Raw genomic sequence first — 15569 nt, 5'->3', positions numbered from 1 at the left:
CACTGCTTTTTAAAAGGGCTTTTGCCTGCCAATTCCCACTAAATCCCTAGTCCCATGTCAGCTGAACACGGTACATTTTGCCCCCTTTCAAACATCATGGATACTGTTAATTTTGCCTACACGTGAACTGCTGGAGCAACGTCCAATTTTTTAAAAAGATCTATTTATACTTCTATCATTAAATCACTTCTCACTTTCATTTTTTATTGCCACTTTTACCTCCAACAGTCCTAATTTCTAACTGATAAAACCAAATCATTCCGGGTTGGGCGCAGTTCTCCTCCTACACTAATGTTACATTAGCATAACTACAGCTTTCAGTGAAATTAGTCTTGTTCACTTTGCTGGGAAACAAAGGAAAAGAATCAGTCCTACTGTTTCCTCCCTAACACACTTACAGGGGGAGTTTAGCCCACAAATACATATGCATGACCCAATACTGGAGAGAGAATTACTCAGTATGGCCAAAGAATATCGCAGCAAATCTGATGTTTCATTGTCACTAAGTATTTTCACCAAGAAAACTGGCTCATTTCAATTATCACAACACCTGCAGACACTAGAATTAGACAGTAGACATTAGTATGAACACCAAATAAACCAAAATAAAATCAGTCCTACGTCTGCATTGAAACAACTCCCCAAATCCCACGAGGGAAATTATAAATGAGCTTGACTGGACTCTAATGTGTTACAGATAATTGCACATCTAAGCAAATCAAGCATGGCCTGCATTTCTGATCTTTCCCCCACTGCTTTTGACTGTTCTCACAACAGTTGTTCTGTTGTAGAAAATAAAAAATCAGGGGACTGCAGCAGGTGACAGCCTGACACACGACCCAGGCCCTGGGTTTTGCCCCAGGCCAATATAAAATCATGGGCTCTGTAAAGCTTTGTCACAGCTGACTTATTCAGTCCTCTACACTTCTAAAACCAATATTCACCTTTGATTTTCACCTCAAAGGTCCTGCTTCAGCAGGCTTAATGAGAAACAAAGAAACCACAAAGCAAATTAAGGATTAATCATTGTGCAATTCCCTTAGATAACTTAATTGTCTCATCCTCAGTGTTTTGCAGTGTAATTAACTACATCTCAGAACCAAAGTAAAGCACACTTCAGTTCAAGGTCACAAAACAAGTAGAGAGAGGCAAGAACAGAGGCAAGAAGTCCTGACTTGTGACCTCCACTCAGTCCCCTGCTTCAGCCACTAGGTAGCATCCACCCTTCAAGTTGACACAAAATCTGGGAAACCAAGGTCAGTGCTAGCTGCTAACTAAAAATATGAGAGCAGGGGCTGGGAAAAGGAGCCTTTCCACATTGGTCATATAAAGGAACTGCAGCTTAAGGCAGTGTTTGATGTGCAGTGTGTCTGACAAATAGAGTTGCATACAAAGCTATCTAGCTCTTTTTACACACCCTCGTAAAGGCTTACAGCAACTATGGACTTTAAAGATTCAAGCACCATTTCTGAGCTCAGCTGTAATTTACTATTCCCTGCTGAGCTCTTTATCATCCTAATGGCCCTGCCAAAACTAGAATAAATTCCACCAGACATATCATTAAGGTATTTAGTAATCACTACAAGACAGTGACATAATTCACTAAACCCAAAATACCCCAAAATGCTGTTTCTGTCCCTTTATAGTTCTGAAGTGCCTTAATGAAATTCTATTTGGCTGCAAAATGAAGATATGGATGGATTTACACATAACATAGAAACAGTCCATTTAATTAGCAGCTGAGATATTTAATGGCTAGTATTAATTTCTGTTAAACACTGAGACATAACTCTCAGCTGAAAGCTCTGAATTTAGACAGCTGTCAGGATTCATTTTACTTCAAAGCCTCAAAGGTAAATTTCAGATGCAACTGCACAGCTAAGAAGTCCGAGTTATGAGCAAATCAATAAACCAACACTCAGAATTTAGAAGACCTACAGAAGTTGCTCCAAAGTGGCCACCCACCTCCATCTCAGGCTGTAATAAGTACTCTCTGCTGCAGCCCCAGGGGACAGTGAAGTTAGAGAGGTGCAATTTGCTCCTCACCCAAATGCCCTATTACCATACTCCACAAAGCATGAAGATGGAGAGACTGCAATTGCCACCCCAGCTATTACCTACCACCAGCTGTGCTGCTCCAGCCCAGCTCCGTGCCCCTTCAAAGAGGGGTTGTATGTAACAGCAATTCCTCAAACAACAATACCCACAAACACACTCCAAGGCAAGCAACCAGCTCCAAGCATTCTCAAGATGCCTCCTCTTGGGGTGGGAGCAGTAAAGATTATTCATTGTTTCCCAAAATTTCAGCATCAGAAAGAGTGAGGGAAAAGTCTGGCATTTGAAATGACACATTCTGTCAGCTCCAGGACCCACAATTAAAAACAAAGTCTTCATTTCCTTCTTGGAGTAAAGCCTGGCCATTTCTCTGCAGGCCTCAGCTGGACCAGCAGGGGAGAGGCATCCCCACTCAGAGCTCTCACAAAGGCTTGAGCAGGACTCAGCAGACAGCCAGCACAACTGGCCCTGCTTTTCATCTACAAACCTCACTTTTCCAACAAGCTGAGCACAGGAAACCCTTCAGTGTCTGTATTACCAGCCTCCTCATTCTTTTTCTGCACAGCCCTAAGAACATGGCAAAAATAAACTGAGGCTTCCATTGACCTGTTGAAAAGCAAAGGAAAAACTTGGGCATAGCATCTAAAGCAAAGCTCATTTTACACTTTCCAGGCACTGATGCACAAAGTGCAAGCCCCTGCATTCCCTGATGGAAATACAGGGTCTCCAAGGTGACCTTATTGCACTTTCCAGGACCTAAAGGAGAGAGAAGAGAGCTGGAGAGGGATTTTTACAAGGGCATAGAATGACAGGACAAGAAACAATGGCTCCAAACTGATAGAAGACAGGCTTAGATTAGATATAAGGAAGAAATTCTTCCCTTTGAGGGTGGGGAGGCCCTGGCACAGGTTATCCAGAGAGGTTGTGGCTGCCCCATCCCTGGAAGTATTAAAAGACAGGCTGGATGGGGCTTTGAGTAACCTGGTCCAGTGGAAGGTGTCCCTGGCCATGGCAGGGGAGTTGGGATTAAATGAGCTTTATAGTCCCTTCCAACCCAAATCATTCCATGGCATTTCCTCAGTAAAAATAAAAATATCAGCTGTCTTCCACATGCACAAAACCCCACATTTTTCTTTGTTGCTTGTAGGTTATTGATTTTCAATTGTTCAAGAATATGTGAATCCGTAAGACTTCAACTCTAACCACCCTGCGTGTGTTTTTATGTTACAGAGCAGTTTCAGGCAGCAAAATGTCAAAATAAACAAGATAAACAGGTAACTGTGACAAGTTTTCCCAAGGGTAGAAAAACATTAGCAGCACCTGCTGCGTTTTCCATCTGTTCTGAAGTACCCAGGAGGAAATAAACCCAGAACTTTCGTGTAGCAAATAATTTGAAATGTATGTCTGGCCTTGATTCCTCTAGGAAAATGCAGGCTATGTCAATAAATAAATAATCATACATATACACATTTCTATACAATGAGGAAAGCAGTATAAGTTCTACTCTAGAATCCAAAGGGCTTCAAGTCAAAGTACAGTTCTTTTTCCTTCACTTGTCTATTCCTCTCTTTCAGTGGTGGCCTACAGGGAAGGGATGAGCTTGGGAGGGAAATTTCTGGTCTAGGAGACATCAGAAGAGTCTCACATGGAATCAATTGCCCCCAAGGTTTGCAGACAAAGGCCCAGCTACCACTTTCATGCATGGCTTGGTTATGACTAAGCCAAGCAGGGTTTAACCTGTGTCATTGCCTAAATAATGTTTCTCACACCCCCCAGGCAGGGCTAGGTGTACTGGGGCTTGGTGTCACCAGCTCAGGCAGGAGCACAGCAGCTCTGTGAGGACAGGTGGGCTGGGAGGGGCACAGCCAGGGCAGGGCAGCAGGAAGGACAGGTCCTGTGTGTGAACAACATTCCTTGTTGCCACTTTAATTGCTGCATCACCACCAGCAGGGCAGAGAAAGCCACAGGCTACGAGGACAGAGCAGCTCTGTTTCCCACAGGAGATATCTGCTTTCTGGAACATCTTTTGACTTTCCCATGAAGAGCATTGTGCCAAGGAAGCAATCCTCCCACCCTCAGCAGAGCTGCCCTCTCCTACCTCAGTGAGATGTCTCTTCTGCTTTAGTCCCACCAGACCCCACTGGAACTGGACATGGTCCCAGTTTTGCACCACCTCGGGGTGCTGGAGCCCTGTAGTGTCCCAGGGCTGGCACATCAGCATCCTCCTCTTCCAGCCATATGCTGCCTGGGAAAGCAGAGCCTCTCCCCAGGGGGATTTAAGCCCTTGAGGGCTCCACTCTGTCCAGGGGCAGCTCATTGTCCCTGCCTGGCCAAGCCGTGTCCACATTGCCATTCCTACAGCCTGGGGCTCCCTAGAGCCAGACACAAACCAAAAGAAAATTGTCCTTTGGGAGCATTTGACAGTAACCACTTCATTTTATTTACAACAAAATCCTAGCTGGGGAGGGAAAGAGAAGAAAGAACAAAAGCAAAATTTTACTACACCACCAATACATGTGGTGTAGTAAAATGGAACATTTAATAGTTTCCAAAGTGTGCTCTGGTTTTCTCTAGGTTTCTGTAGTTTTCCTTACAGTATTGACTGTTTCTCTGCATCCAGACACCCATTCCCTGCCACCTGTGTGTCCCTGTGCCATAAAAATCCTTGGGTCATTTTTTATATTATGGGGTTTCTTAACTTCATTGTCCTGGCCAGGTCCCAGTTTCATACAATCCCTTCAAATATTTTTCTCTTATTTCAACCAGAAATGTCTATTACAATTACTTCCTGAAAATTATTTTGGAGCTTTTTCCATGCCCTTCTAAAAACTGCAAAACAGCTATCACTTTTCAGCCAGAAGATGGTTGTATTTTGATGCCACATTAAACCTCTATCCTACACACCTATCAAAACCAGTGGAAAACTACCTCAAGGCAAAGCAACCTGCTTATAGTTGAGAAAACAATTTTGCATCCTATTTCCAGGGAAATTCAGAAATTTTGCTTGCAGGAGAAGCACAATGATGAAGGACAGACATAACAGTTTATTAAATGTGCTATGTATAAAATATTCCACATACAAAATAAATTATGTGCTTCAACTGGACAGACATAAATTGGTTTGATGGCTCAAGTCTATTTAAAAGGTAATCTAAGCAAGCCATGACTGTACGGACATTGCACCTAATCTAAAAGACATTAAAGTTTCCCTGATCTCTTAGAAGCAATCATTTTAGTTAAAAACCTTATCAGGAGACCATGCTTGGAAGAAAATATAGAAACATATTTCAGTTAATGGTTCAGACCCACCTTGTTTGCTCTGGAAACCGACCCTGTACTGTAAATTCTATCTCTGCTGTACAGTACTTATAGCACATGAATAATGGATATTATAAACAAGTGCTTGAAAATGAAAATTCAGTTAATAATATTAGGGAGCTTCCATTCACAAGTGTAGTTCATGAGTGATATGAATTTTATGGTTCTTATCACCAATGAAAAAAATTTGCATATCCCATCACAGAGTTCTTAAGAGAACCTATTCTGCATTTCTTATCTGAGGGTTTTTGTGGTAAGAAGTATTGCATTAAGTCCAGTGATTTACATTTTTTCAATAAAATTCTAAATACATATGCAGTAGCTCTTTACTGACTGGTTTCATGTTATAAATTATAAGCTTGGAGGAAAATACATTAGGACAAATATTGATTTCTAAATAGTCACTATGAGTGAGATTTTATCCTGGTATTAAATTGCCACACCTCTTGCATTTTATATCTGTCTTATCTCCCAGTTACTATACTTTGTGACATGTAAGTAAATAAATAATACTGCCTTACTTCTGCTAGTTCAATTCATTCTGTTCCACATGCTAGAAACAGCAGGTACAAGTCCATGAAAGGACTCTCTGCACAGAGAGACATTTTGAGATTTGCCACTATCATAAACACTGCTTTCTGCTTGTCACACCACCAAGCATTGCAGGCTTCACTGTAGAAGCAGCAGGTGAAGTCTGTTGGAAGAGAAGCCTGTTGGAAAAGATTAGGGAAAAAAGTAACAATACTGCTTGGGGATGTAATTGAATGAATAGTCCTTGTCCATTCAACATGTCTGCTCCACAGCTTTTCAGCAATTCTTTGGTTTAATGGATGTTCTTTGTTTTACTGGAAAATCTCAGCCTCTAGTGCCTTAACACCATGGCTATATGTGACATCTGGGTAGGAAACAGGAGCTCAGGTTGCAGTGGACCTCTCCATACTCCCCTATTCACTGCTTCACAGCCAACACAGAGACTCCCCCAGAACAGCCTCAGTCAAGTCAGCACGGGAATATAGTCAGTGCAACCTGTGGGTAGAACCTACTGGCTGAAGAACTGAATGAGCACAGCAAAACCTGCCCCAAAACAGAAGCAGGAAAACGTTGTCATCATATTGCAGAAGTTCCATACTGTTTTCTCCTTATCACAAAAGTTTCATACCTTCTTGGTGTTTTCTCACAGGCAGCTCCTCAGAGCACTGACTCCTTCTCCCTCTCAAAGCAGCCAGCTAACTCCAATTCCCACCTTAACCACCCAACCCACTCTTTTATAGCACTCTTCTTCTCACTGGTCACAGCTGCAGCCTGTTAAAGTCAGGCCTGTTCCTAATCTTTGGTAATTGGCCCAGCTGCAACTCCTCAGGGGTGAGACTACTTCCTGCACTATCTTTATTTTCTTATATTCTCTCCACCACCCCCCCCCACCCGGGAAAAGAGCACAAATAGAACACCTTGGATACAGCATCCTCACAGAGCTCCGTGATGGAGACCAAGTGTGTGTCAGCCCTCACTGTGCCCCCAGCCCCCTCTCTGTCCCATCCCTTCCCTACAATCCAACACCACCTTGTGCCCTGACTTGCAACCACCCTGGCTCCCACACCCTGCTGTTCACAGCTCAGCTGTGCTGTCCTTCCCAGGAAAGAGCAAGGGAAGGGACAAACTGCTTCCACAGCAGCCCCCGACAGACCCAAGGACAGGCATGGATAGAGACAAGAAAGGCAAAGGACATTGAAGAGGCACACAGTGAGGAGACCAATGGCTGTATGGAGAAAGTTTCCTCCCTGATGAGGAAGGCCAGAGTGCATCAGGTAGCTGGCTCACAGGCAAGTGGAAGAAAACATGTGGATCCAAGGAGATGTCTCAGATGCCCTGGGTCACTCACCTCCAGGTCCAAGCTGGGCTGCTCAGATATGTGTGAACTCAAGCAGGTTTGTCAATGCAATCTGCTTTCTGGGAGTCAACAAAACTCAAGCTGATGTTCCAAATATTTATTAAAAAGTAACTGCTAGTGGAGAAAAAAAAAAATCAATAAGTAGTCCAATGGCAGATTTATTACATTTTGAACAGGTAAAGGGAATTAATCTATTTTATGAACAAAAATGGCAATAGGAAAGTATATCGAAGGATTCTCAATTAAACATTAAAATGGAAACAGCATATGCAATACACATTTATATATAAATATATTGGTTACATTCTTCTTAAATTGATGAAACAACATTCATTAGCAACATCCAAAAATATTTCTTTGTGACAAGAGATTCATCTTTCTTCACAGCAATACTGCCTGTCCATAAGTTTCCACTACAACAATTTTAGGGCTTGGGACTAGAATAGGTATTTGAGACACCATATCAAACCCAGAGCAAGTGATTTGAAACTAGTTTATATGAGATCTCAATGAGACTTAAGGCCAGATATGCAACAGGTGGAATTGGCAGAATGTGATTAAAATTGTGGGATCTCACTGAAATCTCAAATTTGGACTAAAGCTAGATTCCCATAGGGAAACTGTGACACTGCTCAGCATTCTCAGCTAAAACACACTTCCCTTTTTCTGTAAACAAGTGCTAACAAAAATAAACTCTCTGTACCCTGTTAACCATTTCCTAACATAAAAATAAGGAGCTGCTTGGGTAGTTTAATAAGTCAATATAAATCTCCATCCTATCCTAAGCGCTGCCTCTCTCAAAGTGCTAACAAACGGCACAGTGTTTCCTGTTTGAGGCTACATCCCCTGCTTTCCATGGCTCATATTGCAAACCTCAGCTCCAGCATGACTGAGCTCAAGCCTCCAACCATAGTGGCTGAATCAGCCCAGCCCTGGGCACCTCCCTGGGACACTCAGAGCCCTTCAGAACAGGTCGTGCCAGGGCAGTGCTCCCTGTGCTGCCAGAGCCACCCCCAGCCTGCGGGGTCTGCGCTGCAGGGAGCTGCTCAGACCCACCCCAGCACAGCAGGTACTTTGCCTGTCCCTGCAGAGATCTGGGCAGCAGCTGGGCTCAGACCCTGTGGCAGAAGACAAGCAGATCATTTTGCATAGTTTGGTTGAGTGGTGACTCTGTGAGTCCTGGGGAGATGCCCTATCGTGCTCCTGCTGCTCCCATTCCTGCCAGGTGTACGAGGGACTCTCACAGCTTGCCTGTTCAGGACCTCTTTGGACTTGGTTTGGTTCAAATACTTGCTGGCTGTTAACTTTGGAGCCTGAATAAGAAATAGTGCAAATACAAGCTAAAGAAATAAAATAATAATAAAAAAACCCCAAATGACCTCCACTGACCATTCAGTTAAAAAGACAAGAATCCATAAGATGAAACACCAGCTTTGGGGTATTTGAGATATTTGGCAAGCTTGCACAAGATTCTTCACAATTGTCTTAAAGCAGTATATTTCACTTGGCACTAGATGCTTCAAATTATTTGCTAATGTGATTCTAACTAACACTGTTGTGGCTAATTGCAAATGACTTTGAAGACTATTCATGGAACACGGGACATCTCCCAGGCGTGATGGGACAAACACTCCCTGCAGTTATGTGCCCTCAGTGCTTTTCTTATCCAAGTTTAACTCAAAATGATTTTGCTTGCATGGAATGGTGTGAATTCATCCAGGGTGGTTTTTCTGGAAGGCGAACAGACAACAGTTATTTCTGAGGGTCAAAATACCTTTATTTGGCCATGCTGAGGCAGATTAAGAGGCCAAAACAGAACTCAGTTTGATTCCTATTATGGGAGGCTGGCTGCAGTGCATTTTAAAACAACATTCATCTGAAGTGGCTGAGATGCTCAAGTTTGAAACTTCCTAAGTGCCAGGGCACCCTATAAATGCAGGGCCCCCCTGTTACTGCAGTGACCTTCACCACATGGCAGCAGCAGAGACACTCCATCCTCATGGAGGCAACGCAGCACGCAAAGTTCCTTGGCCCATTTCAGAAAGAGCCTTAATTTCTCTTAATTCCTCTTCCCAAAAAAAAAAATCAGCAGAAGGGACATTCAGCAGCAAGTTGGTTTCAGAAAGCATTGCACAAATGGCTTACTATTTGCACTCAGGATTAGGCACACTGCCTGCTCAGGCTTTGGGGAAATCCTACGTACCTCCATCTCCAGGCGCCTACAAAGTCTGGTCTCAGTCTTTCAGGGCTCAGTGCTGGGAACTAGTCCTGCTTTGACTAGAACCAAAGAGAGAAGACTGCAGTCCTGGACCAGGGGCAGGCTGCCTGCTGTCCTCATTAGACCCCCAGGGCTTGGACCTGCCCCTCTCTCTGCTGTACCCCTCAGCACACCAGCATCAAGGCAGGGGTGCTAACCTGAAGGTAGAGTTGCACCAGGGGAGTCTTACCTGTTGATTTTATGGGATTGTTTCAAAGCAGGATCCACATTTAAAGCCATAAAGAGATGAATTCACAATGAAGCTAAGGAAACAAAGAAGTCATATCTACAGACAGCTGCCATCACACACACACACATGCCCCTTTCATCCTCCATTAAAGAAACAGCCTTATCTTTGCCCATGTGATTATGTCTGAAGTGATACTGGCCTCCCCAGAACTTCATGACATTGTTTCCAATGATACAAATAGCACAGTCCAGTCTTAAACAGAGCTGATGCATAATTATGCTTAAGTAGCTTTCGTCTCCCCACTCTGTGAGTTAATTACAGTTCTGTATGTGAATAAAATGGGAAAAAAATCTTCACTTTTTCTCCCACCAGCAAATTCATGTTCTGTGATGGGCAAAAGGAGGGATTGTAGTAAAAACACTGCCTTCCCCTTCTGCCTTTGTCTGCAAGTGTAAATGTTACTGGAACCTAAAAGTCGCAATCTGTGTTACACAGATGGGACTCTGCAATGTTCATCTTTTTTATTGTGATGTTCATGTAGCAGTGACTTCTGAAAGATGTTAGAAATGACTGCTGGCCATGACAGGATACTGCCTAAATTAGAATCAGGCTCCAAGTATCTTCCTTCAATTAGATTATGTCATATGTCATATACTTACTCATGGCCTGGGAAGGAGAGTGCAAGGGTACTTAATGTCTGTAGATACTCAATTAAAATGAGTGCATCAGACACACACTGGTCTGGCTTCTGCCTGCCTCACATCTAGCCCAGGCTAGCTCCTAAACCTTAAGAGGAAAGAAAAAGGAAAACACACACCATGCCCATACATACACCTGCTGGCTAATACAGTTACCTATATATAATGTAAAAAGCCATGCAGTTTACATTTTGTTTAATACAGTTCAGGTTAAGTTTATGCTAGAAAAATAGAATTCAGAGGGAGGAGAGAAACGTTTGTGTGTAATAAATGGCAATTTTGCTGTCTCTTGATGGTTGCATTTCAAGCATAACTGCATTTCTCCATGCACTCTGAATGATTCCCTTTTCGGGTATTGGCATGCTTGTGGCAAAAGCAACCAAACCGATTAATTAGGCACACAGTGAAAGATGACATATAAAAAAAAAAATCAGTCATTTCCATTCTAAAAATTCTTATTCAAAGCCTTGATGTCACAGCAATAAGCTAAGCATGAAAGGTTGCAGACTCCTTCCTTGCATGAGGGTAAAACCAGCTGTGCAATGCACACAGCACGAAAGGCTCTTGTATATTATATATAATATATAATCTGTAATCCAGAATAAATAGTACTGTCCTGACTCACAGGTGTATTTCAGCGTGGTTGTTGTTGGTTGTTATGGCTGGAGAATGCTTGCTTTTCATCCCTTCTGTCCCACCCTTGGACACATCAATGAACAGCAGCCTGGGAGTCCACAGTGTCAGCAATATCCTTTTGTATTCCTTCCGAAAATTCTGGTTAAGAAGCCCATAGATCACAGCATTGAGGCAGCTGTTAAAATAGGCCATAAAATAGCTCAGGACAAAAAGCCATTCTGGAATGTGTGGCTGCACTTTTGAAGGATTAATTGAAACAGCAAGGCCAATAAAGTTTAATGGTCCCCAGCACACAGCAAAAAGGACAAAAACCACAAACATAGTCAAGAAGTTTCGGATGTCAGCTGCCCTGAGTTTCTGCTTGCAGTCTTGTCTCACCCGGTGTTTGACTTGAATTACCAAAATCCAGATCCGTAGGTAGCAAAACGTCACAACGGAGAGCGGGACGATGAAGTGAACCACCACCACCGTGATGGTGTACGACGTGCTCACTGTCTGGGCAAAGGTGCACGAGTAAATCCGGGGGTCATACTGCAAGGAGCCAACAAAGAAGTTTGGCACAATTGCCACCACCGTGAGTATCCAAGTCAGGCAGAGATAGCAGCAGGTGTTCTTCAGGTTGAAGAGCTTATCGTACCGAAGGCTGTGGCAGATGTAGCAGTAGCGGTTGATTGCGATCGCCGTGATGTTGAAAATGGACCCGATGACACTTAAGCCCATCAGGAACCCACTTATCTGGCAGTGAACATTTCCCATGGTCCATCCATTGTGGAAGATGGCACTTAAGATCAGAGGGTACGGATAAACTGCCACCACGAGGTCTGCAACGGACAAGCTGACAACAAAGATGTTGCCTACAAAAAAGAAGAGACCATGAGAGGTTAGTGTAGGTCCAGATGGATGGCTTGCAACTCAAAACTCCTCTTTAGGCCTAAGTCTTCTGATGGGCTTCACTCTACTCTCCACTTGGAATTTGAAACCCTAGAAAATAAGACTTTGCTTTACTAGTGACAGCAACGGAAAATGGATGATTGACCTGCATACTTCTTCTTAGGAGCAATCTACACTAGAAGTGCTACCTTTAACTTGGCTACAGCTGGGAGTCAGGTACCTGTGGTCCTCTAAGTTGCGAAAGACAGAAGGATCTTCTTCTCCTTGTTAACTGGCCAGCTTGACCCTCTCTGACCATCGTGGGCCAAAGGAGTATTGTAGGCAGGTTGTGTTTTCTGTGGTTTATTCATTTCACTGACAGCACTTGCACAGGAAAAGTCTCTTTTGCATGTAAGCAAGTATGCATTTACCATAATTTCTGCAATGTTCATGCTAATGATTGTGTGTTCTTCAAGCAACCATGTGCAGACAGCCTTGATGTGCTTATCTTATTTGGTATATTTTCCTGTCTTTTAATGTTAAAGTTATCCAGTTCAATATGGAAGGTCAGTTACTACTTCTTCACTGTCTGGGCCTGGGCAGAGAATGTGATTAATAAGCTGCAGTCAGTCATCTCTGCAGAGTATGTGCTGCAGGTTGTTCATTTAGGCTCTACAACAGAGAGTTGAGAGTCTCAGCAAGTAAAAAATAATGTAATTCCTTATTGAATTGAAAATGTTGCATTGTGTGGGACAACATCTAACAGCTCCACTGTGAGGAGCAGCCTCCAATGACCTGGGTGACCAGTGACCTTCTAACAGCACTTGCTGCTCATTTCATGAGTCTGGTATGTTTTTAGGGAGGCAAAAAGCCTTTCTGTTCAGTTTGCCAGTCAGCATAGAGGATTGCATTAAGAAAAGGACCCCGAGGTCTTGTGAGAACTGGTATAACTATAGGAGTAGCTATAATGTTGAAAAGGACATCTGTCAATAACTCAGCATTTTGATGACCACAGAGAGTGTCATTTCAGCAGGAGCTCAACACTTCAGTTAGAGGACAGCACACTAGAAAAAGTAGTTGGTTTTCCTAACTCTGCAACTTTCAGGTGTATCTGCAGCAGTGGGAAGGAAAATATTACTACACAGCAGATAAATATACACATAGAGAGAGTATATATTGAGAATAAAGTTGTATGTAACACATTTAAGGTGTGAAGACCTGTGCCCCTATGTGATACAGGCAACATCCCATCCAACTGATCACACCTACACCTCCTCTTCAAACCCTCATATCCTGTTGTCTAGTGGAGTAGATATATATTTTTAAAATTACTAAAAAGAGGTATTTTTGTGTAGTATCCCTGAAAGAACTCTCTTACATCTCCATTCAACCAGGTCACAGGCTTTAGCATTTGGAAAAAACATGCAAGGGCTGTTGGAAAGCATGGCTGCATTGCCACTGCAGTTGGGTCGTGGCTATGTTTGTGCCAACAAAAACTATCAGGACAAGTCAAGAGCTCATATCAGGCCACTTCATGCTGACTGGAAAGCAGTCCAGACTGGAGAATAGCCCCCGGCAGTGTGCAGCTGAGGCAGCTGACACAGACTATCACTTAAAAATAAGTATTAGCAGAGGTCATGTGAAGTGCTAAAATCTTTTTAGAGAGAAATTTTACATACACAGGTTTACCACAGCACACAGCTTCTGCATCTGCTGAGCCTCATGGCTGCTTTCTTGCTGATTTAATAACTTACTGAGAGCCTTTTAAAATGCAGTTACTGAACCTGGTCCCCCATATAATTAATTCCATTTATGCCCATTTTCAAGGGCAGAACCAACTGTGGCCAGGCTTAGTGAGGCTGCAGGCACCCCAGAGAGGGAATGCTCTTCTGCAGCAAAACTTTTATTCACTCGATCAAAAACACGCACTTCAACAAAAGAAAATGTGCCCCCAGCACCAGAATTTCCTTTTGGAAACCTTTTCTAAAACAATTTTCAAGAGAGTGAAAAAGAGACAAAGAGGTATCAGCAATCCAATTTAGGAGATTTCCAGAGGATACTGGAGACAGACTCCACTAACAGGACCACAACTCTCCCTCTTCACCAGACCTGTCCAACTTGGATACACATTTATACACAAGCAGCTAGAAAGCAAGTCTCTGCCTTTGCAGGGCATGAAAGAGACACATTCAATGTCCAGTTCTGAACCAGACAGAGCAGAACAAAGCTGAATACTCCCTACTTAAAACACCACATCTGTGGATTTAATCCAAAGCTTAGAAAATTCATAGGGAAAAATATTAGTCTTACTTCACTGCCAGCTGCTGAAAGAAATAAGTAGTTTCTGCTGGTCCTTCTTAACCAGCTTGAATATTTGAAAGGAAGTAAAAATATAAGGCAAAAAAAATCTATAGAAATAATATTCACAGAATGAACTTCGTAGTTTGGATTCAATCCAAGAGCGCAGTATTGTGTGTATTATTTTGACACAACTTCATTTCAGGGAGAAAATGAGATGAGATGGATCAAGAAAAGAATCATCTCCTCCACTCAGGGAGCAAACCTGCCCTCCCCTGCTCTGTACCTTCAATGGTGCAGTCTCACCTCTCCTTCCCACCAGACCTATGGCCCAGGCAGGGTGCTGGGTGCCTGGAAATACAGCCAGAAGGGTTCACTCAGTACTGTTTCACAGAAACAAGCCCATCTCCCAGTTTATGTGGGAATGCACTCAACTTCATCCTTTTCTTCCAGTGAGATGAAGGGGCAAGTCAGACCCATAAAACAGCCACTTGCAGGTCAGTCCTGGAAATCAGTGCATTTTTAATGGCTGAGTACTGAAAAGAGGGGGCACACTGCATGCCACCAAAGCAGAACATGCCCTTCAAAGTATGGGAACTGGCTATTGGCTAATTATTAAAATAATCTGAGTTAAACATTGCTTTAGCCTTGCAGTCCCTGGTTTGCTGTGAGACCACCGTGTGCTGAGCCCTGCACCAACAGCTTGTGTCCTTCCCTCTGCAGGATGAGATTGGATCCTCCTTCCCAAAGACACTGCAGAATGGGAAGCCATCTAATATATGGCTTTTAGAAAAGGTAAAGAGCAGTTTCCTGCCAATGATCTTCATTACTGCTTTTTTTTTTACATTTTCCCACTATAAAACAAAGGAGTCTGGCCCATAAATAATACTAGTAGGGCTTTATCTCCAATTTAAATTTATATGCTTCTGCAACAGTATTTTCAGATGTATCTTTTTTCTCTTTGTTGGCATGTGACTAAGTTTCCTTATTAGCTTTCACATTTTCCATCCCTTTTTTAATTTCTACTTATTATAAACTGGCTCATGTGCCACTGTGCTCCATCCCCCAGTTACAGAGTTATACATGAATGAGGCAGGAATGGGGGAGAAAGGCAAGTGTAACACTGGTAATACAGATTTCTCCACATTTTCAGAGAAATTACAAATTCTTTTACATTGCAGAAGTCCCCCACAAAGCTACAGATTATAGAGGTACAACACACTGTTCACAGTATAATCCACAATTGTTTAGGGAAAAAAAAACCAACTCCAAGCAACCCGAAGCCCAGCTGAAGAGCAGATTATAGGCATGTGCAAGTGATGCAAAAGGGAATTTATCCCAAAACATGTCATCCCCTAG

At 42.9% G+C, this 15569-nt stretch overlaps 1 protein-coding gene across 3 annotated transcripts in view; it reads right to left on the bottom strand.

Moving 5' to 3' along the window:
• Positions 1–7368: 7368 nt before the first annotated feature.
• The window catches only part of GPR50 (G protein-coupled receptor 50), a 45004-nt gene continuing 36803 nt past the window's right edge, over positions 7369–15569 (bottom strand). For all 3 annotated transcript variants that reach the window (XM_041396662.1, XM_041396665.1, XM_041396663.1), the window contains one exon: positions 7369–11896. In XM_041396662.1, the coding sequence (XP_041252596.1) occupies positions 11028–11896 (869 nt within the window). In that variant the 3' untranslated portion in view covers positions 7369–11027. The remainder of the gene's footprint in view (positions 11897–15569) is intronic.

This window comes from Onychostruthus taczanowskii, unplaced genomic scaffold, assembly GCF_017590055.1.
Source record: "Onychostruthus taczanowskii isolate IOZ18803 unplaced genomic scaffold, ASM1759005v1 scaffold13, whole genome shotgun sequence".
Lineage (NCBI taxonomy): Eukaryota > Metazoa > Chordata > Aves > Passeriformes > Passeridae > Onychostruthus > Onychostruthus taczanowskii.
This window is presented reverse-complemented; position numbering and strand designations above follow the sequence as displayed.